Source organism: Arvicanthis niloticus, chromosome 13, assembly GCF_011762505.2.
Source record: "Arvicanthis niloticus isolate mArvNil1 chromosome 13, mArvNil1.pat.X, whole genome shotgun sequence".
Taxonomy (NCBI): domain Eukaryota; kingdom Metazoa; phylum Chordata; class Mammalia; order Rodentia; family Muridae; genus Arvicanthis; species Arvicanthis niloticus.
Genome location: NC_047670.1, coordinates 36,054,346 through 36,078,789, shown reverse-complemented (window position 1 = coordinate 36,078,789; position 24,444 = coordinate 36,054,346). Strand labels below are relative to the sequence as shown.

At 40.2% G+C, this 24,444-nt stretch overlaps 1 protein-coding gene across 7 annotated transcripts in view; it reads right to left on the bottom strand.

The window, feature by feature from the left end:
* Positions 1–24,444, bottom strand: part of Nsmce2 (NSE2 SUMO ligase component of SMC5/6 complex) — a 221,914-nt gene that overhangs the window by 166,659 nt on the left and 30,811 nt on the right. For all 7 annotated transcript variants that reach the window (XM_034517539.2, XM_034517541.2, XM_034517542.2 and 4 more), the window contains exon 3: positions 12,079–12,185. In XM_034517539.2, coding sequence (XP_034373430.1) covers positions 12,079–12,185 — 107 coding nt within the window. The remainder of the gene's footprint in view (positions 1–12,078; positions 12,186–24,444) is intronic.

Genomic DNA, 24,444 nt, shown 5'->3' with positions numbered 1-24,444 from the left:
GGAAAACAAATACAGGAAAGTGATCTGCTACCATTTATTCTGGCTTAGGTGGCTTAGAGGAGAAATCTCACTAACTTAAATCACATGGGAGGTATTTTTTTCAGGAAGAGAAAAAAGTTAGGGACTGGAGCCACAACTTGCCTAGCTAGCACACACAATGCTCTGTGCTTAGAAACGGAAATAAGGGAAAACGGAGTAAAAGCTAGCCGGCCACAACAGTCAGACGCACTTTCACCTCAAAGCACTTTCACACATTATCTCATTCTAAAAATCAAGATACCACTATCAGATAGGTGAGGGCAGCTATTGCAAGTTTGCAAATGAGCATAAAGTCTAAGAAACTTGCTGAAGGTCACACATTACACTGATCATTAAGACTGAAATCTGTTATTACCATAACAGCACTGTGCATGACACAATTTGATGGAAAGGAAAGCACTTTAATCTCATGTTCTGACTGAGTCATTTCACTATTGTTAAAGAAAACACAATATAACATATAAACATGTTCTAATTTCATCATGTCATATTATATGCTACATATTATTTACAGGTGTTCCAAGTAGTACCTCAAAAGTTTCTGCCAAGAAAGAAATGAGCAGATGATGTTTTTGGCATTTTTAAAAATATGGCTTAATTACACCTTATATGTCAAATTCATTTCTGATTTTTAAGAGGGGATTCTTTGAGCACACCTAGGAGTCAGTCCAGCTCAAGGTCCCATTTAGGATTTTATGGGACATTTAGGCTTTCATTTCCCATCAAGGGCTAACTAAATTTAACCGTAGGGTGATCAGGGGTGGCCCACTGAGTCAACAGGGCTTGTGTCTGAGTGTCAACAGCATTCTAAGAACCTCAAGTGGTTGAGGTGTCTGAAAGGCAGGCTGAGAGCATGCGGGATCTTACAGGGGCCAGCTAAGAAGGTAAAAAGCAAGTGTGTCCAGATGTCTGAGACTTATGTGTGTGCAGCCACATTTAACTATTTCTGGTTGTTTCCAATTACAAGAACAAGGACCAGGCCTTCCTAACAGGCACTTTCTTGTCAAATATAATTAAATGATTATTTTAAGATGAAAAGAAAGGAGGAAAGAAATAATTTTTAAAACCATTTATAAGTGACACAAAGATATGAAATGCAAAAATATCTAGTGCTTAAATTATCAGGTTGGTCATGAAACAAAAGAAAAAAGTACTACTTTTGCCAGAAGCTCAATGTTTTTAGGGCAAAACAGAGAGCCGCCTCTCTAGATTTGAGTGAGTTTACTGAGTACTGGCTCCATTTCCCAAAGTAAGTTTTGCAGCACCACGATAACTCACTAGAGCCTGGGAGTGTAACACCCTATACGCTTTCTATTATTCTCTTGCTTGTAAATGCTTACAGAGATTCTATCTGAAATGCAACTGACATATGATACATAAGTTAATATTCATATAAATAATAAATAAGTACATAAATCCTACATATATTTTTGGCTAATACAATACCACTACCAAAAAGCTGTTGATACAGTTTTTCAAAGGGGTATCACAAACAAAATAAGATTTAAAGATATAACATATTTAAAGATATAACATTCTGTTTAGTCAATAAACAGAATGATCTAATAATTCTGTATACACAGAAAAACATATTTAGGGTTTCATTTCTGGTACTTATATAAAATACCTAAGAAAATACCACACATTATTCTTAGACTAGAAATCATGTTCACCTAATTATCTGGTGCTTATCTTAGAACAACTCCCACGCCATATACTAGCTTACCCTGGCTTCTATGGATAAAAATAAGTGCAGTTACTATCAGGCAACTTCAGTTTCAACTGGCCTGTGCACCAGCCCAAGCCCTGGTTCCTACCCAATCCTTCCAGGTAACAACACTGACAAGAGCACCACGCTCTACCCCAGCCAGCTCTCCACTCTAGTATCTGGAGACATCCCTTCCACAGAAAGGCGAGAGAACACAGTTTCTCATTGCCCACTCCAGTCTCCACATGAGAGCTAGAGTTCCCTTCAGGATGCTGTCTGACTCTAGCCAAGGGAGATGATGACGTTTTTGAGGAAGTTCCTATACAACCTGATGACACTGTGACAGAGTGTTTAGGTGGTTTCAGGATGTCACTTCTCATCCTTTCCAGATGACCTGCACTGCTATCCCCATACCCAGTAGAAATTGAGGCTCAAGGTCTAAATGTATACGAGCAGAATTTACTAAGTCTGTCCTTATTCATAGGTATGTTTTTATCCACTCTGTCAAACTAAATCACTGTTAAAATTATTTTGTAGCTGTCTTGTGGACAAATCAATAGACTTTTGTATCTGAACTAGTTGAAGGCTTTTGTATCTGAACTAGGTGAAGTATGTTATGATCGTTAATTGCATAACTTAATTATGAGATCAATAAAGAACTGCTTTCAACTCCTCAGGTCAGTATGTATTCATCTTACAGTGAACCTAAACATTTGGTGATTTATTCCCCAGGTCAATCTGCTTGCCTGCCTTTCTCTATTACCCACTCACCACCACTGCCAGATGGTAAGAAAAAGCCTGAGTCTCAAGCTTAGTTCTTGCCAATTATAGAGAAAAGATGATTCTGGAAGTAGATTAAAGTGGTTCCCCATGCTATATGGAGTTCCAGGTGTGTCCGGTCTGTGGTCCACAGGCTGCATGCACCCCACAATAGCTATGAATTTAACCTCAAACAAATTTGTAAACTTACTTAAAACAGGAGATTCTTTGATGTGGATTTTTTTTCTGTAATTTGATCATAGAGGTCTCAGATGTGAACTTTATAAATGATAAAATTGTGCCACAAAGTTACAACGTTAGCTATGTCAGACAGATGACATCCAAGGTGAAGACAACAGATACTGCTATATTAGAGAGCAGTTCTGCCATGTCAGTAGCTCATGTTGTTATAGGTGGGGTTCCTATTGCTACCAAGACTAAGGTTTTCAATCATCAGACCTATACCCCAGTGCTTAACTGGAGTGTGTGGTAACCCTGGTTGTTCAAAGATCTTTTCCCATGCCCTGCCTGCCAATTTGATAATCCCTATATTAGATTCATTGTTGTCACAATGACCAAATTCTTGACAAGAAATGAAGGGGAAATGCTGTATTCTGGCCCTTAGTTCAGGGGATACAGTCCATCATGGTGGGGAAGGTGAGGCAGGCGAGTGGGAGTGACCCCCTAGCTGTGGCAGAGGGAACATGAGGCTGCTGGTTACATCCCAACCTCCTCTGGTGATCTACACTTGACAGGCAGGCCTCACTTCTTAATTTGTACAATCTCCCCAAAAAGCACTGCCAGGGAGGCTTAAGGATCTAAACCCATGGGTCTTTGAGGTTACCTTCCCCATTCCAGCTCACACTATTAGTGAAAGCTGCCTCTGGCCTACTCTGTAACTCCCCCCCTTTCCTGCCCACTGTCATTTCCCCTTCTTTCCATTCCCCCCACTATAAATCACAGAGGGGTCTTGATTGTATCCAGCAGACTCAGCCACACAGTCCAGGTGTCTCTAGAAGCTTCTTCATTCCTCCTTCTTAAACTGGTGGAATAGTGTACCATTTTCCCTTTCTCTTCACTTCACAGAATAATCACTAAGGGCCACGTCCTGAGTAAATTTGGTGTGTTCTGCCTACTTCCCAGTTCCCTAGACAATACAAAACCTCTAGATAAGCTGCTGGATCCAGCCCCTAATTTCCTTTGTAAAATCAGGGAACTGCCAGGAGTGAAAAGATAGCTCAGCAGTGAGAAGAACACGGTGCTCTTACAGAGGATCTGGGCTCAGTCCCAGTACCCACTTGGGAGCTAGAGTTACCTGTGGCTCCAGTTCAGATGAGCCAATGCCCTCTTCTGGCCTCCATGGAAACTGTACACATGTGATATACACACATAAAGTCAGACAAAACACTTGGCCACATATTTTAAATCTTGTTTAAAAAAGATGAGGTTGTGACTACAGGAGCATTTGACAAAGTGGATTCTTGGGCATGTCAGCCCTCCCTAAACCGTTTTCTAGTTAGCTCAGTTTAGGACATTTCTAAATATCCTTTTCCTTTGGAGAATTACGTTGCATAAAAGCACATTAAAAGCTTTGGAGTATTTAAAGAAATTCTTTTATCAAGCATTCCCCAAGCTTACTTAACCACAAAATCCGATTCTCCTTTTATACTTATTCACATACCAATTAATCTGTATTACAGAGCAACTTTTGAAAACACTGCAGTAGAGCACAAGGCCTACTAGAGCATTAAGCATTTTATAATTCTGATTAAAATTCAACACTTAATACCTAACAAAACACTATGACAAATTTCTGTAAACTGTGAAAATGAATCTCAGTATAAGAATGTTCACCTCTAGCAGCCATATTCCCTTGATAACTAAAAGATTTATCTAAAGTCTTTCCTATAGACCATCTCATTAGTGACCTGTATGTATAGGCCTAATTCCATGTATAAGACAAAAAGTCCCAAACACAAATGCAACTTGAAGATGACTACAGAGGAAGTTCTAAAGGACCAACATAGGAACCAGTAATCACAGAAAAAAGATACATCCCAAGGCCAAGTTAATTCCCAAAATTGGTGTTCCCCCCCCTCCCCCACTGAAATTGCTACCACAGGGCAATGTTCCTACAGAAGAAAAAAAATCACATATGATATGATTCATCCATAAGCTTCTGAACTGAACTGTTAAGAGGAAACAGCTCACTCTGGGGAGTTCACAGACACAGGAAGTAGAAAAGAGGGTGGGCTTCCAGGACTTGGCCATTTGGCACCAATAGCTTCTTACCTGCTTCTCTCTTCTGTCATCTTACCTTGCTAGTCCACAGCCTACTTTTTTCTATGCTTTGGAATTTTTATCTTTAGGCTTTATAACCCCTAGATACTTCCTTCCTTTAGGGAGGGGCTCAGAAGGTCTAGAAGAGTGAGGTACATTTTTGTACATTCCCTCAGCAGATAACCATGCCCAGCAGGTACATCCTCTGGCCTAGAACTTCCTTTAGAAGCTGGAAAATAAGGTATTAGCTTTCTAGGTGAACAGTTATGTTCCAATTTGGTTTCATTAAAATGGTAAGATTACCTATAGGGGCTGAGCATGGTGGTGAATGCCTTTAATTCTAGCACCTGGAAGACAGAATCAGGTGGATCTCTGTGAGTTCCAGGCCAGTCTGGTACACATGGTGATTTCCAGGACAGCAAGTCTACATAATGAGTCCCTGGGGTGGGTGGCGGGAAGCTGTAGAGATGGGGGGATTACTTATAGGGCCACGTGTTAAAGTAGTAGATAATTAAGTTAACTTAAAAATAAATAAAAGTCCTAGGCTTACTAGTTGATGAAGGGTGAAGGGTGAGAAGGCACAGGCACAGGGAAGTGACACATCAGAAATGGCCAAAATTCATTGCATAATGACAGGACTGAGGTAAAGTATACTTTGACCCAGCTTGTACTTTTATCATACCTGGTTTTCAACACTACATGTGAAGTATTTCTACTCGTCTCAACATATTAGCTATAAAAGGGAGATAACATTTCAGGTTAGCATATCAAATAAAAAGCACAGTAAGCATAATAGGGTAGGCAGACTTGATCTGTGAGAACAACAAAAGAGCCAATGCTCTCCTAAGGCTTTCAGTAAAAATGTTTTAAACACTGTCTTAAAAACAAAATCAGCTATGTGACTGCAATCCGATTTAAATGCTTAAAGTCTTACATAATCTGCAAGCTATAAGTAGGACAAAACAGAGTTTTGTGGAAAGTGAAGAAAATACTCAGGCTCTGGATTTCCCAATTGCTTGACAGTGAAGCAAACAACACAGGTGAAGCTGGGTGACTCTTCTAAGGGCTGGAGTTTGCTCTAAAAGTGTATGCCCAAGTGAATCTCAAACTTCTTTTCAAAAGTTACTTTTCAAAAGCTCTATGACTATATGAAGTAATATATTTTTTATCACTAATAACTGATAATCTAAAGGACTAATACAAACCAGTTGAATCATCTGTCATTTAGCTTTAAGGTTCCAATTCATTTTGAACATCAGAACTGAGATCATTAAAAAGTTTGTAAGGGCCATCAAGACAGCTGGGTTAAAGGTTAACTGACTGCTAAGCCTAACTCATAACCTGGATTTAATCCCTGGGAGCCACATGGTAGAAGGAAAAAGCCAACTTCAAACTGACCTTTGGCCTCACCCAGGCACAGCAACAGCAGCCCAAATCATTTGTGCTTTGTCTGTGAAAGAATACATGCTTGAAAACGGATTGAGGGAATCCCTTGAACTGGTTTGGAACTCACTTTCCCTGTCTTACTCTCAATAATCTAAAGGCCACAGGCCAAATTACAGGTGTAGGTACAAACACTAATAAACACAATGAGAAGCCCGGAAGATGACCACTGGATTTATTTTATCAGTCTAACTCCAGGAGTAGCATCTACTTGAAAAATAGAATGATCAGTAATGAAACTAGCCTTAAACTTGCTATTGTCATGATGTACATCACCAGGCACAGTAGCGAGCATGGCATAAGCACTCAAAAAAATCTACTGGCAACTCAATCACTGACTAACCTCTGAGGGTCATGCCAGCACTGTACTTCAGGTTTTTACTTACCAGGGTAGGCATTTTTCTCTGCTTTTCTGATATTAAGAATTTGGAATAATCAAGGGACTTTAAACTTTGACATGATGACCATCAAAAGGTAAGGAAGAGATGGATGGCATAGAGAAGGTTGAGAGTACTTAAGGCTCTTGCAGAGAACAGCTCTCAAATGCCAGGCCCAGGGGGCCTGATGCACTCTTTGGGCTTTCATGGGTACATGCATGTATGCATTACACATAAACACACACAGCCACATACATAGACACACAAATTAAAACAAAAACCAACATCAGGAGGTGGTAGCATAAACCTTTAATCCTATCATTTAAGAGGTCTCTGAGTTGGAGGCCAGCCTAGTCTACGAAGTGAGTTCCAAGACAGCCAAGACTACAACAAAACAAAACAAGACAAGACAAAAAAAAAAAAAAACCCTGTCTTGAAAAATAAAACAAAAACATATATCTTAAAAAAAATAAACACATGGGGGGGTGTGTCAGGATCGAGTGTGGGGAAAGACAGGAGAGACAGAAGAGAGGGCCAGGAGAATGAATGGAAATCTGCAGCTGGCAGGAGTAGGGAAGTGGGGGGCATCTTGCAAATGTGCCAGAGAGCTGGGATGAGAGAGGCTCCCAGGAATCAATGGGGTTGATCTTAGCTTAGACTCACAGCAGTGGGGATATAGAACCTGAAGAGGTCATCTCCTGAAGCCAGGAATGAACACCAGTGGCGTGATAGGGATACCAACCTACCCACAAATCTTTTGACCAAAATTTATCCTGTCTACAAGAAATGCAGGGACAGTGATGGAGCAGAGACTGAGGGAATGACCAACCAATAACCAGTCCAACTTGAGACCCAATCCATGGGCAAGCAGCAATCCCTGAGCCTATTAATAATATTCTATTATGCTTGTAGACAGGAGCCTAGCATAACTGTCCTGAGAGGCTCCACCAAGCAGTGCACTGAAACAGATGCAAAGAGCCACAGCAAAACATTGGACAGAGCTTAAGGACTCTTACAGAAGAGTTGAGAGAAGGATTGAGGGTCCCAGAGGGGTTAGGAACTCCACAGGAAGACCAACAAAGTCAACTAGCCTGCATCTCTGTGGGTTTGTGGGTTTGTGACTGAACCACCAACCAAAGAGCATGCATGGGGTGGACCTAGGCTTCCACTCCACATATGTAGCAGATGTGCAGCTCCGTCTTCACATGTATCCTCCAACAACTGGAGAGGGGGCTATCTCTAAAGCTATTGCCTGTCTGTGGAATGTGTTCCCTTAACTGGGCTGCCTTGTCTGCCCTCAGTGTGAGAAGATATGCCTAACCCTGAAGAGACTTGATGTGCCAGAGTAGAACTACCCAGGGAGGCCTCCACTCTCTCAGAAGAGACGGGGATGGGGTGGTGGGACAGGGACTGTGTGAGGGGGAAACCGATGGGAGGGGGCAGTGATCATGATGTAAAGTGAATTAAAAACATGAAAAAATGATAGGTTAAATAAATAAATACAGGCTATCAGAAATGGGGGCTGGGAAAGTAGCTCAGTTACTAGAGTGCTTGCCTAGCGTGCATGAAAAAGTCCTGGGTTCAATTCCCACCATCCCATAAAACTGGGCACGATAATACACATTTGTAATCTCACACACTGCAAGTTCAAATGTCCTAGGCTACATTAGACTATCTCGATTAAATTTAAAAAAAAAAATGTAAAGACCATCACAAGTAAGGTATCCTCATTTCTGACAAAAGTCACATTAAGAAGTTAACTACCTTCCATTCTCCATATTAAGACTCACTTTACTCTCATCAGTAATATCTCTTCTTCAGAAAGGAGCTTTCTAACCAGCCACCAAAGATACTATGCTTGGAGTGATTAAATGGCTCAGTGACAATAATAAAATATCAATGATTGCTCATTAAATGTCTGTGTTCTGTCCTAGACTTCAGAAATCAGAGATTAAGTCTTGTGGGTCTTGCTGACTTCCTATGCCCTACACAGACAAGTGCTTGGCACATGTTTCTTCAACAGACATCTGGAGGGAAAACCAGCTCATAGAGTTCTCAGAAGCAAGGGAAGGAAGGTATGGAGGACTATTAAAATCTCTGTCTCCACATAAGATGGAAACAGATTTTTCCAAGGCAGTAAACTGTGATAAAGGAAGTAACTATACCACAGGTATCATTATCAATATACCCTCAGACTTTCCACAACATTTTTATAACACATGTGCTCTCATGACTGAAAAGTCTCCATCCAAATTATCTCACAGGTATTAAACACACTCATTCTGAAAGTCTTTAGAAATGTTTTGGAAATTGGTCATTTTGTAATACATACTACATAATATTCCATCTACAAACAAACTTGCTAAAACCAGGTTCCTTTTCCCCTTTATGTTTTAGACCCCTGAAATGAATACTGATTCGTAATTAAACTTTCAGACTTATGGAATACAGTAGTACCAATTTCTCACAAGACAAAGGGTGGCAATCTAAGCGCTTCTGCGAACAGTTAAAGGGACTTCCCAGGGAATTACTGGTAAATCAATCCAGATATATAAATCCAAAGTAAACTTCCCAAACATGACCTTAAAATTCTAAGGGGGGAGTAGGAGAGAGAGCTGTCTGTTCAAATGGTAAGTACTTCAATGACTGAAGTAACATCTTAAAAAAAAACTTTCTGTGGCTTACTGTGTAAAGATTCATAATCAGAAAGGCATTTGGCACAAGCTCCTAAGTGAGAGTACTATGTCTTCAGAAGTCTATGACAGAAGAAGGTTAGATGGGACCCACGGTTTCCCATCATCCAACCAGACTTACAACTTCATTTTAGATCATGAACACTTCACACATTACCTTAATGAACTTAAAGCTAATCCTGCAGGACATAAATTTTAAAGTAAGCCAAGGTCATGAAAAGTATCCAAAAACTGCAGTGAACAAAACAAAATTCTGGTGTTTTAGAAAGTGTGTCCCGTATTTCCAAGTTCTATTTAGAACTTTTATTTTAGAATTAAATAGTTCTATTTTAGAACTAAACAGAATTTTCTATTTAGGAATCTGGGTTTTTCAACAATATAGTATCTGACAGCTCCATCAAGAGCTTTGGATACCCAACTGTTTTGATACAGATTATCTAATCTGGTTCACTTAACAGTTGTGAAATTGGCAGATCAATGCTTTTATGATGAAGCAAAGAACATAAGGTTCCAAGCGTCACTTTCGTGACAAGGATGGTACCTGAGGAAGGGGGAGAACTATGCCATTTCCATCCCCAGATTGCTGCTAGCTCTACAGTGCTGGCTGCCTCGGCACCTCCCCAACTACTATCCATTTTTTATACCTTGGCACAAGCAACAAGACAGTAATGCCATATCTTCAAGTAGAGAATGTCATGTCAAAACATTTCCCTCCAAATCAATCTTGCCCTCTGAGTCCCTGACTGCATGTCTCAAAAGCCCTTACAGGTTGTAACTACTTTGGTCTTGTGTGACACTTGCATTCACAATGTAATTTGGTACCAGAAAAGGTAAAGACAGTTTTCTCCTCCATGAAAGCCCAGGAACATTGTAACAAGCATCAGAGTCTCTAAATCCATCCACTCTGTGTGCAGTAAAGTATTGGTCAAAAACCAGAAGAATCTCAAAAGTGTGAGTGTTTGGGGGGCACCTCCAGATGTCGGACCTGATGGTCACTACTGATACATGAGTTGGGTTTGCTTTGAGTTCAACTTTTTCTTTAAGAGTACTTGGAGCCAGGCATGGTGGTGCATGCCTTTATTCCCAGCACTCATGGAGCAGAGGCAGTAAATTCTAGGCCAGCCAGTGCTATATAGTAAGATGGTCTCAAAACAACGACAGATACTGGGTGGGATGAGAGCTCTATTTTTCTCTTAGCAGTGCATCAAGTATCTGTGAATCTTAAAGTTTAGGGGGAAAAAATAAATTCTTTGCTTTCAAAATCCTAAGCCACATGGATATACTTGCACACAGGAAAGCTCAAGGTCAGTATCAAATAAAACCTATAGAAAATACAGTCAAAGCAGAATTGATCCTGACTTAGATCCTCAGCAACAAACACATCAAAGTCTTTATTTTCAACTGTAGATATATATTAGTAAAAGAATCATAAAAAACAAAACAACCTGGGCATCCCAGCCCTGCTCCAGATGTGTGGGGAAAAAAACCACAAAAACAAAAAAAAAAAACAAAAATAAACAAACAAAATAAACAAGGAGGAACTAACTGGCTGGTTCTAGAACTCAACTAGAACTAAGAACCTTTGGTCTAGCTGGGTGTGATGGCAAATGCTTATAATACTAGCTGAGGACGAGGTGAGACTGAGCTACTGAGACTGAGACACTGTCTCAAGGTAGAGGGAGGGTCAAGGTAGAGGGAGGGAGGGAGGGAGGGAGGGAGGGAGGGAGAGAGGGAATGGTACTAGTACTTTGGTACAGTACTTTCTGGTTTACTGCTTTATTACCCATTTTCAAATTTGATGCCACCAAAATGTATTTTCGTATCAAAAAATTATTCAGAGAACTAGAACTACAAGTCACAACAACCAAAACCACTAGAATTTTACAATTTTAATGAGTTTATTATTTAGCTATAAGCAACCATTCTTATAATACACAAAAGACTAGGCATTGAAAAGCAGGAAAAACATCTATATTTAATGCTCATAGTAGTGGCTTAAGTATTAGACAACATAAAATTTTATCTTCATCTGAATAGTGGCTGGTCTTGTTAAATACTTGCTTTTTGGAATTTTCCCACAGCTGTAAGAATAAAAAACGAATAAAGAAACCAGAAGTGCAAGGCACCCTATTACACAGGTATCCAAAGTCACTTCAACAGGGAGTTTCCGTGGCTCAGAGACAAAGGATTCCTCAGAAGCATTACTGCAATCTGATTGCTCACTTCTTACTCAACAGGGCACCACTAAAGAGGATGTTGCTACCTTCCCACCTTAACTGCCTTATGTGTCATTCCTGTCACAGCTGGAGTCAACAGAGCTAAGTTTGGTTTCTGGAACAACTGAAATGCCGACTTTATTTTTAAAGTCACTATAAATGCTTCCACATTATCTGATTCTACATATTTTGCAAGAAATGCATATTAGTTAAAGCTAGAAAATGAGTAAGTACACCTGGTCTGTTATCTGCTTAGGCAAATATGACAACAGAAACAAGCTGTATGCACTTTCAACAGTTGAATGAAAATTTACTCTTTTGAGGGGGCTTACACTAAAACTCTTCAGACAAAACTGTAAGAAAATGTAACAGTCTTTTCATCTGCTAATCAGCCTAGGAGCCTAGCTGGAAGCTGTCTCTGACTCTGCTCCCCGAGAGTACTGATCAACAGCTGCTTCAGTAAGGACGCGGAGGTATTAAAGGTAGAAAAAAATGTACATTTTGTTCTATTTCTAGACCATTGAGCTGTAAGCACACTAGTCAGGGAAGTGGAATAAACTTACATGATTTATTGTAGACTGGACAGCCTTAACATAATGGTTTAGTTCTCGATCCATTTTAGCAAATTCAACCATGGCCTTGTCCATACTGTACTCACTACTCACTTCAGCTGAAAGAGAAAAAGAAGCCATGATTATTGTTTTCCACTTCAGATGCCACATCTGGAAACAGTTCAAACAACATAATCATCCAAAGGCTAATTTGTACAAATACTGCACTTTTCTTCAAAACCCCTTCAGCAATCAGCTTTGTCTATCTGTCTGTCCCTCCCTTTCCTGAGCTTTCCAGGGTTTTGAGAGCAATTTACAGAAATTTGCCTTTTTCATGTGACATGGTGCTCTTCTTTCCTCACCTCTGTTCTTTCCTAGAATGAGATTTCCTATGGCTTTCCTAGTCTGTCGCATCTGACACACACACACACACACACACACACACTGTATTGTTATTACAAAAGATAACTAAGAATTAAAAAAACAAAATGAGCTGCAAAAATATTAAGTTCTGGTCTCTGGCCCCTTCTGCAACACATCAAGAGACAGGCACCAATCTCACTGCACACTCCATGACTCTTCCTTCTCGGGGGTCACTGTCACCCTTCCTTCCAATGTTCCCTCCCTGCTCAAGCTATACTGTTCTTCATCTGTGGTTTTCTGCTCCTCCAAACATCCTCTGGGCTCTGCAGTCTTAGCTGAGGCTGCCTGTAGGTCACAAATGGCCAGCGGAGATCCTTCTTAGGCTTTAAAGTTTATTACTAAAACATGGCTGGGGCAGATTGGAGAAGGAAAAAGAAACCCACCACCCAGAAGCACTTTGTCACTGGATTCCATAGCATACATTTCCACCATCAAAAGTTCCCCACCTAGGGCTGGAGACACAATTCAGACATTCAGAGTACCTACAGCTCAGGTAGTGGATGTGAGCTCAGTTCCCAACTCTCACAAGTGGCAGCTCATAACTGCTTGAAACTCCAGGGACTGAGGATCTAATCCCCTCCCCTGGCTCCCTGGGGCACCTGCACTCAAAAGCATAAGAGCTCTCCCTCCCACCACACACCCAACCCCACATACACGTAACTAAAGATAAAAAGTGCCTCATTTAGCCAGATCTGGTGGCCCAGGCAGGTAACCCCAGCACTCATGAGGCTAATGAAAGAGGTAGGAATGTAAAGTCAGTCTGGTATACTTTACCTCATCTCAATACCCCCAGCCAACACACACACACACACACACACACACACACACACACACACACACACAGAGAGAGAGAGAGAGAGAGAGAGAGAGAGAGAGAGAGAGAGAGATATTTAATTTATCTTAACACCTACACTTCCTATTTTGGCACCATAAATAATCATGCCTTTCGTATCCCCATCTTTCTCATTTCTCCATAGACAAGAATAATGTGTTAGCGTTCCGGGATCCAACAAAGAAATGTAGAATTAATATTTTTTCTATATTTTCTTAGGATCATTATTTCCTAAATCTGGAAGTATCCTACATGATATTCTGTTGAATTAAAATAAAGAAAACATATGGTACATACTCATTTGTTTACTCTATTTTCACTGTGATCTTCTTTTTCCATCAGAAAAAAAGGAAATACCAATACTGGGTGGGGGTAGGAGGCAGAGTCTCACAAAGATGCTAAAATCCTGAGAACTATAACCCAAGAGAGGAGGGCTTCACTGTATACCCTTCTCTACAGTACCGACAGTAGAGAGGCCAGTGCAGATTGTGGGGAGCCGACAGAAGGCAGATATCATCCTTGCAGCCATCTTGAGCCATATACCCTGATAAGAGATTTGATTACAATAGCCTACAACAGCTGAGCACACTCTGATAACATCTTGCTTTAGATACCCAGGATCTTCCCTTGGGTGTGTGTGATTTAGAGCCGAGACTTAAGGGCGTGACTTAGAGATCAGATTTAGAGACAAGGCCTAAGGGCATGACTTAAAGGTGTGACTTAGAGGCGTGGCTTAGAAGTGAGACATATAAAAGGCAAGAAACAGAAGAGTTCAGTACAACTTGGAACTAGGAATTAGGTTAGAAAGTACAACTTAGAGTACAACTTGGAGTAGGAATTAGGCATTGAGGAAGAAGATACTTGGACTAGAGAACTCGGAAGAAGAATTATTAGGTATTAGGCACTTGGCACCTGGAGGAAGAACTTGGAATTGGACATTAGGCACTTAGCACTTGGAAGAAGTAACTTGGAACGTGGAGGCACTAGGGACTAGGAACTAGGGACTAGGAACTCAAGACTTGGGACTTGGAGAGAAGAAGAGAGACTGAAGAATAAACAGGATTGAATCACACTCTGTCTGGTCTCCATTCTTCATGTCCGTCCTCACTCTCTCTCTTGCTGAACCCTGACCCACAGACTGGAGCAGCTAGGGGCAGTGCAAGCTCTAACAGTTTAACCCCCAAGGCTTTTGGCACTGCGGGTCCCAACACTGATAGAACAGTCCAAGATATTTTGGCCCCCAAACGTGGGGTAGAGCGGCTCTCAACATTTTTGACACCCAACGTGGGGTAGCTCGGGCTTCACTGTATACCCTTCTCTACAGTACCAGCAGTAGAGAGGCCAGTGCAGATGACAGAGCTTGGGAAGTAATGGCCATGAGGAGACAGCACACACATGTACAGTGATACCAACAACTGTAACAGTTAACAAATGCTTCATTAGGCACCAGCACTGTGCATAGCATATTGTATTTATGGTACAGCCTACAACACCATATCTGGCTGAGACAGGTAGTTGGTTGTCTTGTTTGTTCAATATTAAGGATTAAGTCTAGTGCCTCACACATACTAGGTAAGAATTTTATCACTGAGCTACATCCTCAGCCCTTTTAAATTGCCCTGATTGGTCTTGAATTCACTATGTAGCCCATACGGGTCTTGAACTAGGGCTCTTCTTGGCTTGGCTTCCAACACAGCTTATATTACAGGCTCATACCATCAGACCAACCAAAGAGATGGGTAGTTTTTACTTGCTATTTACACAGAAGAAAGCTGAAATACCATATTCTACGTAACAACAGTACAAAGCAGTTCCAACTCTGACTTTTTAATGGTAAAACAAAGATGCTACTCTGTTGGACAAACTGGAATTTGAATATGATAAAGACTCCAAAGGATTTAAGGCAATCTGTGAGCATCAGCTCAGCTTCCAGTTTAGAACTATATTTCCAGTTCCCTTAGAACTATATTTCTAAGTCTGCCACTGGGAATTTGACTCAGAGGCTTAGTGGACCTGCTCTGGAAGGGCTTTCTAATTCCTCAAATAGAAGAAATGGGTAAGAAAACAAAACTGCTTCCCCTGGGTTAGAAGCACACTACGTTTTAGCATAGGGAAAGCATCTTTTCCCATCCTCACAGGTAGTTTGAAGTGCTATGACAAGAGTCAGGTTACCCACTGAATGCTAAGAGAACACCAGTCAAGTCCAGATGCTGAAAAGTCAAAGGTACACAAGACTAAGAGCACTAGCAACCCAGCACACAAACAGAAGCTGCTACAAACTTCCTGTCAGGTCACAAAGAGAACTACAGAGGAATGGCTGGGGGAACAAGAGTCCTACAAAAAACTCCTAAGTAGCACTCATGGTCAAAAATAACTTTTATTACATATATCTAATTCTCTCCCAGCTAAACATGGTCTGAGAGGGGTGGGAATATTGAAATTTCTTCAATATGTCATCTTACAAACAATGATTTATTAAGCTCAACACTTTTTTTCAATAACTGAATGAACCTACATGAACTACATGAACATTGATTTCCAAGCCAATGCACACATGGAGAAGACCCATGGGGACAACTCTGGGAGACCTGTCACTTGGCACTTTAATTAAGAAATTATTCCAAGAAGTTAAAGTTAGTACAATAACTAGCTGAAATATGCCCCCCTATCTCCATCCACACCAGCAAAACAAGTCCAGAGGGCACAGATAATCCCTGCTTTGCATTGTAAAATCCTAGCTGTCTGTAAGCATGCCAGCCATTAGGCTGTTCTACAAACCTACCCAACAATGCTAATCAGAGCTATTTCTAACACTATGAAGAACCACTGTAGCCTGCACAACCTCACACTACATTATAAGTGTGACTTAGACCAGAAACACCTCATCCCTTGAAGACAAGTTCTGTTTTGTTTTTGTTTTTCCTACTCAGGGGCAAACTTCAAAAAACAAAACAAAAACCCCCAAAACAAATAATAACAGAATTACTTGAAGAAGGATTCATTTTAGATTGAAATACTCTGATGCTTACATAATTGGAGAAGTCTCTAACTGGATGAAGCTGGTCTGCTTATGGTTTTCCTAAAGGCAGACAAGCCTATAATTATGCAATCTCGGCAGCCACGCTATTCATTAGACACGTCATCTGTTACTCAATGCTAAAATGCACCAACTGCAATAACTCTTACTATTCTCGGCTTTGAAGCACTGAAAATGCATTGAAGGTATATTAAGCAGAAATGGGTGACTTAGTGTTAGAATCAAACCCAACTTCAAACAAAATTTATAGGCTTTAATGAGAGGAAGATAATGGGCTAAGGCAGGAACAGATGTGAACGTACGAAGGTGGAACAGGAGCCACTGATGCCAGTTGTCCTGGATGTGGAGGAGCATGGCAAAATTAGAGACAGATCTGAGACAGGAGGGAGAGGAGGCAAATAAGCTGCTTTTATGGCCATGGGCTCTCAGGAAGGAAGAATAACTCCCAAGGTGTGGCTAAAAACTAACTGTAGGTGACAAGCATGGCAATATGGTATCCTTATGGGGCACAGTGTGAGAGCACAAGATTTTTTTCCCCATTCAGTTGCAGTGCTGTCCAGGGTTGATTCACGCCTGTTTGTTCAGTATAATTTTCTAGGCCACAGGTTTAAAAACAGAAGCAGGTGGGGGAAGTTCTTTGTCGTGTCATGTCTGAGTTCACCTGGTCATGATCAACAGACCAACCCAACTGCCATTCCAGACCAGCAACCAGGTGAAGGACAGAGGGAGGGAGGGAGGGAGGGAGGGAGGGAGGGAGGGAGGGAGGGAGGGAAGAGGCATAGTTCTGGACCTACTTATTCTAAATAGGGCCTTTCCTAACCACAGGTGTGCTGTGCCTGCAGCCCGTGCAGAGGAATAAACTTCCCTGAGGTCTAGCTCTGGGGTTTGGGAAACAGAGTTGAAAGTCACTCACAATCTCTAGGTCTTTTTTACTAAACCAGCCTTCACTGAAACGAACATCAAAATGTAGGCTTGCCCTCCTTGTCTCTCTAAGCAAAGCACATACAAAGACCCTGAATATCACTACACCTCACATGTCTTTTTGATGTACCCTCCTCGAAAGCTCCGTATGATCTCAGCTATGAGGTCCCCTCTGGACATCTCTCTACTGTCCAGAAAAGGACCAAGTATCCCAGCCCATATCAATCCATAAAATCTCTTTACCTTTACCAGCAGGACATGTGTGCACACACACACACACCAGGGAGGCACACCCTCAAAACAAATGTCACCTACTTACTCTTTCCACCTGCGGATCTGACTCAGTTGAACAGCTCCATGTTTAAGCTGTTTTCTGAAATTTTGTCCTAAACAAATAACAAGAAAACTGTGGGATCAGGTTAACTTTTCTATTCTACAAAGCTACACACAAGCATGTCTGAACAGAAACACAACCAATTACATGGAGTTGATTAAATTCAACAGCATGTATTTTACTAGTGACTTACCAAGCTAAGACAAAGCAGACATTTAGTGTTGCTAAGGACTGCTGACTATGAGTCAACATGACTCATACACTCAGAAGAATCTGATAAACACTAAATGTCATAAAATACACATACCATTTTGGCAAGGAAGGAGGAGGGTGGCAAAGGGTTGCCTGACTTTATTTTAAATGTCTTAGAATAAATGGCACATGTAGCCAGACAATTTTATTTTCTAAAGACTAGGAATAAGTATTTCTAGATCTCTTCAAATGAGAACTTGATTCCTCTGTATTTTCTATAAAAGGCATTTACTTTTTTTTTTTTTTTAGAGAAATGAAAACAGGTGACAGTATAAACAATATCCTCAACTTCTCTGTGTCAAAATCAACCCAAAAACTGAGTTCCCTGAAAAATCAGCTCCAATTACCTATCTCTAGTGACATATATCTCTGTGTCTCCTGACAGACAGATATTAAGCAATCTACATTCATCAGGAGTTGAATTTAATGACTTACTCACTTGCTTGAGCAATCTTTAATAGAAACTTGGTTACTTCTCACTACACTGAACTTCAAAGTTGTAATTATTCCTCCACACAGATATTAGTGTGGTAAAATTAAAACTGAATCCCCATGTTAAAACTGCCTCCCACTGGAAATAAGTGTGCAGTATCAGGTGTATGATATAAACCAGTCAACAGCTGGTTTCTTCCCAAATTCTAGGAGAAATCCTGGAGGCCTTTCCACTTTTCTGTCATCTGCCTACCCACAGTCCTCCCATCATATAATAACAGATGTGGGAAGCTGAACACCACATAACTGAAAGGGCAGTCTGCTTAATAACTTTCTTGCAGACTGTGTAGTCTTTGGAAAGACTGTTTCCACTCCTCTACAATGGGTATCAAGAGTAGTACTGAGGGCTGGAATGATGGCTGAGTGGTTAAAAACACTTGTGATTCTTGCAGAGAACCAGGGTTCAATTCCCAGCACCCACATGTCAGCTCACAAGAGCCTATAACTCCCAATCCAGGAGATTTGATGCCTTCTTTGGCCTCCATCAGCACCAGGAATGCACTTGGTGTACACTCATACATGCAGGAAAATATTCATACACATAAAATAAAATACAAATCTTTTAAAACAAGAAAAAGATAAAGAATAGTGCCAAGTTTATAAAGTTATTATCATGTAGGTACAGTGCTCAAAGCAAAGTCTGGTTTGAAGTAAGCACTAACCAGCCATATCTGTAACTAAAACTATTACAGAGTAGATAGTTAATGTGCAAATATAATTAGTTCATATCCTAAAAGCATTTTGCCCTCAGAACTAAAAAGTATCAAGTATGTGTTAACTTGCAAAGCAACAAGATGAACCCATAGACTTCAAACCTCAATGAGAAGTGTTACAGACACTCCTTTCCAAGTTCAGAAACTCCTTTACCTTGCAAGTGGTTACTGAGCATTTATTCCACACCAGGCATGGGAAATGCCTTAAAGGAAGAAGAACAGCAGCTACCACTGCCACACGAGGCAAAGAAGTTTAGCAGAAAGCCATGGCTGTTCACCACACTGGGGTAGAGGCTAAACAAATGGTTTCACTGCTCCCCATGGAGAATGATTGAGAATTATACTAGTCAAAGAAAACACTGATTATGAACAAAGAAAGCCATGAATGAAAAAAATGAACAACCCTGAATGGGCACTATGTATGAGGATCTGTGAACACACTACCTCCTGATCCAACATAAATTGGGCACTATTAAGCATACAACAGAGATAAGGAAATTAACTCCCAGAGAGGTGAAATCATCTGGCAGGTCATAGAGTTAATAAATGGTAGAGTTATGACTTGAAGTCAGCACCAGAGGCATAAACCACAGTGTCTGAACTATCACAGACACAGACAAACATACTTGATGCAGAAGCCATGGAGTAATGAATGTGTTGTTCCTTATCTAAAAGCTTTTTTTGCACCGACTTTCTGTGAGAGGAAAGGACACAAGGGAAAGAGACTAGTTTACTGTGCTCCTCCTCAGACTTGGTTTCCATTCACTATACAGACAGCTAACTTCGTGAAACATTTGCTGGCAATCCATAAACTGTGTGGCAAAGGTGTCACAAAATCACAGAAATGAATGCTGCCAGTTCCTAACACATCATAGGCTCTTCTTATCTTAAACACACCTGAGACTCTCTCTTGGTTCCCTTGAGTTCTGAGGGTCAGTCAGGTCTTTGATTTGACTCAAATATGTTCCCCACATCCCAAGCATCGATTTCTTCCGACTAGACTGGAAAGAAGTGGTGAGTTCAAGGCAGGAAGCAATATGTTCACAGCAGCATTTCCCAACTGACAATGTTTCTGTCTGTGCCAAGTCTTATCTACACTGTGAGACTTGCAGACCCAAGAAAGAGGCTTAAGAAACAGAGTCTGGCTTCGATTCTGGTCCAACACCAAAGCTCCTGCATGAATTTCTGGCAATAAAGACAAAAAGGCATCTCTTCCGAATAAGCCTACGACGGTTACTGAGAAACTAAAAGAGAATACTGGTGAATCATCCAACCGGATACCTCAAACACAGAAGACCTGTGAAAACTTAAGGCTATTTTTCTTTATTAATCATACTTTCTAACATTCTCAACATAAATTTATCTCACTTGAGCTAGCAAATGCTTAATCATGTAGTTTACCCACATATTTAAAGGCAATGTTTAAGACTAATAAAGCATACAGCTGAAAACTGAGATGATACACAAATGTGGTGTTTACGGCCTGCAAAGCTCTCTACCCAGAGTCAACACTGCTGTGAGGCTCCTGACTGTAATCTCACAGAGCTAGTCTGTGTAGTACATGCTCCCTTCTGAAGATGACTACAGACACATCAAAATAGTAAAAGACAGAATGGAAACAAGGATTCAAAGCATGATGTGTTAAGAAAAAGGACTTTCATGGCTCCCAGTGAAATCACAGTGTTCTTTAGCTGCCCAGTCTTCATGTACAGGAACACAAAGACTGAGAACATGCCTCTTTTAACTTCAGGATATCTACTCTACAGTACTAACATAAAAGCAAACAAAACCATGTTCCACAGAAAAGCAAGGATAGTAATGCCAAGCAAAGAACGGAAGTTTAGTAATTAAGCTAAGCAAGCTCGGTAATGAAGTTTCCACTCAGATATCCAACAGTGATTACTACCAAACAGTCTCCATGACAGGCATCTGCTGTATCTGAAGAGTGATCAATAGGGCAGTGCTGTATCTTCTTACAAAGAGCACTGACAAATTTTTACCCCATTCAGAATGTCTTCAAGAGCACTGATACAGCCAATAGAACTCTGTCTGCCTTGGTGTGATGAGAAAGTTTGTTCCACAGCTGAACTAGGTTAGCACCAGGCAGAGATAACAATAAATCTGAACCCTCTACACATTATTTATATCTCAAGCACATGTATAGAGTGATTTTATTCTTGCCCTACATGGTTTATAAACTAATACAGGCATATTAATTTGTTTTCTATGTAATTGCCCTAAATCAGCAATGACATCCAAGACTGTTTGTCTTCCCTTCTTTAAAAATCTCATATCAAAAAAACAATGAATATAGACACTTAAACCTACTAAAAACTTGTCAGGGAATTTTCTGGTAAGTGAAATAAACTCCTATAATAATATGACCACCTACTATAGTATCTAGTTTGGGGAAACAATTATAGTCAAATCTAAATATTAATATTCATTGAGCAAGCAGTTCTGAACTCTAAAGTACCAATTATAACACTGTAGCAGTATTTATGAAATGGGAGGATATAATATACCAGAACCGATACACAAGCACCCAGCCTCAGCACCAAACAGAACAAGAGCAATTTTAAGACCTAAACCTCAATGTCACTGTGGCTGCTCCCATCTCTAGCTGGAGCTGCCTAGCTTCTGTCCTGATTGGTTTTTCCAGTCACTGTTGAACTTCCTGTGTGATCTACTTTGCCAATAACTTTTCTCTCTAATCCTTTTACCAACTAATCAACTCTCTTTCTTTGATGTTACATTCTTGTTTATCAAAAATCTGCTGCTTTTTACCAATGGGTGAGCAGGTTATTCTCTGGTCTGAAGCAACCTTTTTTTTTTTTTTTTTTTAAAAAGGTGCAAGAAAAATTTGTAAAGGTGTATAAGATGCTGATCGTGTGCAAAGAGAAGGGGAAGTGAGTGGCTAAAGCCTATGACATACGCTAGTAGACTTAGTCTCTTGAGGAAGCTCCCAGGCTGCAGAAACACAAAACCAACCAAAATCCCAGCTGACTTTTGTATCAAGTATCGAGTATAAAATCTTCAGGATATGCAGAGGACCTGCTGGAGACCCAGAACTACCTGACGGAGGTACAAGATAAGGCTCCCATATCAGGATAATCAGTATTGGCAGAAGCACCAACAAGTTAACAGAAGAGAGTCCAAAAGCCAAGACGCACATACATGGACAACTGACCTAACAAAGGTACAAAGGCAAGTCACCAGAGGGAAACTTCTGCAATTGGCACTAGAACCATGGGCTACTAAAAGAAAAAGAGAAGCAGAAAGAGTGGGAAGTAAAGGGGGAGGGCAAAGAAGAAAAGAGGGAGGGACAAAGGACGGAAAGGAAAAAAATGAAACAGATGCACACCCTTACACAAAGTTTAAAACATAAAACTTTCATAAAAGAAAAAACGTACAGAGAAAAACCTTTAGACTCAGATGTTACCCAAAGCACCATTCATATGAGAACACATTGGTAAACATGTCATCAAAATGAAATTACATGTCTTTAAAATAATCTGTTGAGAACACAGACTGGAAGAAAATACAAATAATATATCTGTTGAAGAATTTATACTCACAATATACAATATCTTTAAAGTACAATAAAGAAAAAAGACAGTCCAAAAGCAAATAGGGACACAGCACAACAGCAATGTCACCAGAGATGAATGGCAACGAAGCACATGAAAGGAGCTCCAATTTTATTAAACACTTGATATAAGCTAAAGACATCCAAAACAGAGCAGCAAGCCACCGCTGACCAGCTGCTGAGGTGCCTAGCCCTCTGAGGCCAGCCTGGACCTGACTGTGCAGAGGGAGCAGGAATTATAGCTCTACTCTGTTCCACAAAGCATTATTAACTCCTAGGCAACTATCTTACAAAAGAGCACATTTAATATAATTCACACTTATCACAATGACTCACACAAACTTTAGAGTACAATGTCTCAGTGTCATCAGTATGTTTTTGGTGAGATTTTTGTTGGATTTTTGAGACAGAGTCTCAATAAGTACTATAAGCTGTCCTCACACTCAGGATCCTTCAGCCTTGGCCTCCTGTGTGGTGGAATTTACAGGTGTACATGCCTGACACTCACTCATTACAATTTTATGTAAAATGTGCAAACATTCCCTTTTAACATATAATAATTTATATGATTAATAAATATACAATAAAATATAATCTATATTATTAATATGTTTTTTAACAAATGATTTGTTAATAAAACAAATATCATTTCCTCCCCCCTCCAAAAAAAGGAAACAAAGAAATAAAGATACAAACAAAGCCAGCAGTTAAGAGTCTCTTGGCAGTTTGCTGGTGCGTGACTGCTTTCTATCTCATGTTTTCTGTAATTCATGGTTCTGAGTACCGACAGCTCAGGAGCATCTACTCTGACTATGAAGTTGTTAAAACAACAATCTAAGAGTCCTAAACCCGAGACTGACTGATGGCAACCCTGGGGTACAGTTTAAGAGTAGACAGGGACAAAAAGCAATCTATATCTTTACAAGTCCCACAGACAGTCTGTCCTACTGCATGGGAAGATGTGAGGGCTGTTGTTCTAATATGTGATTTAGAGTTGGAGTCACAGACTGCCTTTTGTCTTGGATTCTTTTCTTAATAGAATATAAGACAAAATATAAAAGAAAATCACTGTTTTCAACAATCTAGAACTCAATCAGCTGTTTCTCTATTTTTATGCTCCCAACTTATTTTAGGGCTTTATTAAACTAGAAAACTAAAATTGGGTGTAAAAACCCACAAATAATGCATTCTACAAAAGTGTTTGTTTTAAAATAAGCTTTGCTCCTAAATATCCTAGCCATTCACTCATATCTATTTTTGAAACTGTACCCAGCATTTTTCTAAAGTCTCTAGATTTGTTCCTAGTTTTAGCTACAAATTGTCACTTTCCAGTGAACATCTGTGAGGCTTTTAATTAGCCTCCCACAAATGGACACATTAAAAAAAAAATCTAGTTAATTTCTGAAGCTTTTCATAAAGATAGTAGAAGAGGAAACACAGGAGGCTAAATCGGGACATCTGAGCCTGTCGGTGATGTGCTCTGACACTCTGGATTAAACACCGAACCTTTCTGGGGCTCAGTCCCCTCATTTAAAAAGAGGAAACTGAAATAAATGCCCTAAAAAGTCCATGTCAAGCTGAAGTACTGAAAAGGCTGCATTTTTACTCTAATGTTCTATAACAGTAGCATGTCTACATTGATGAGCTACCATAGAATTGTTTCCTTAAGTATTTATCTATACTTTACATTTTAAAAATTATTTTAAGATATATGCAAATTTTAGGATTCTAAGAACCTCTTGATAATACTTCCTAGAGAGCAGAACAGTGAAAAAAATGAATACA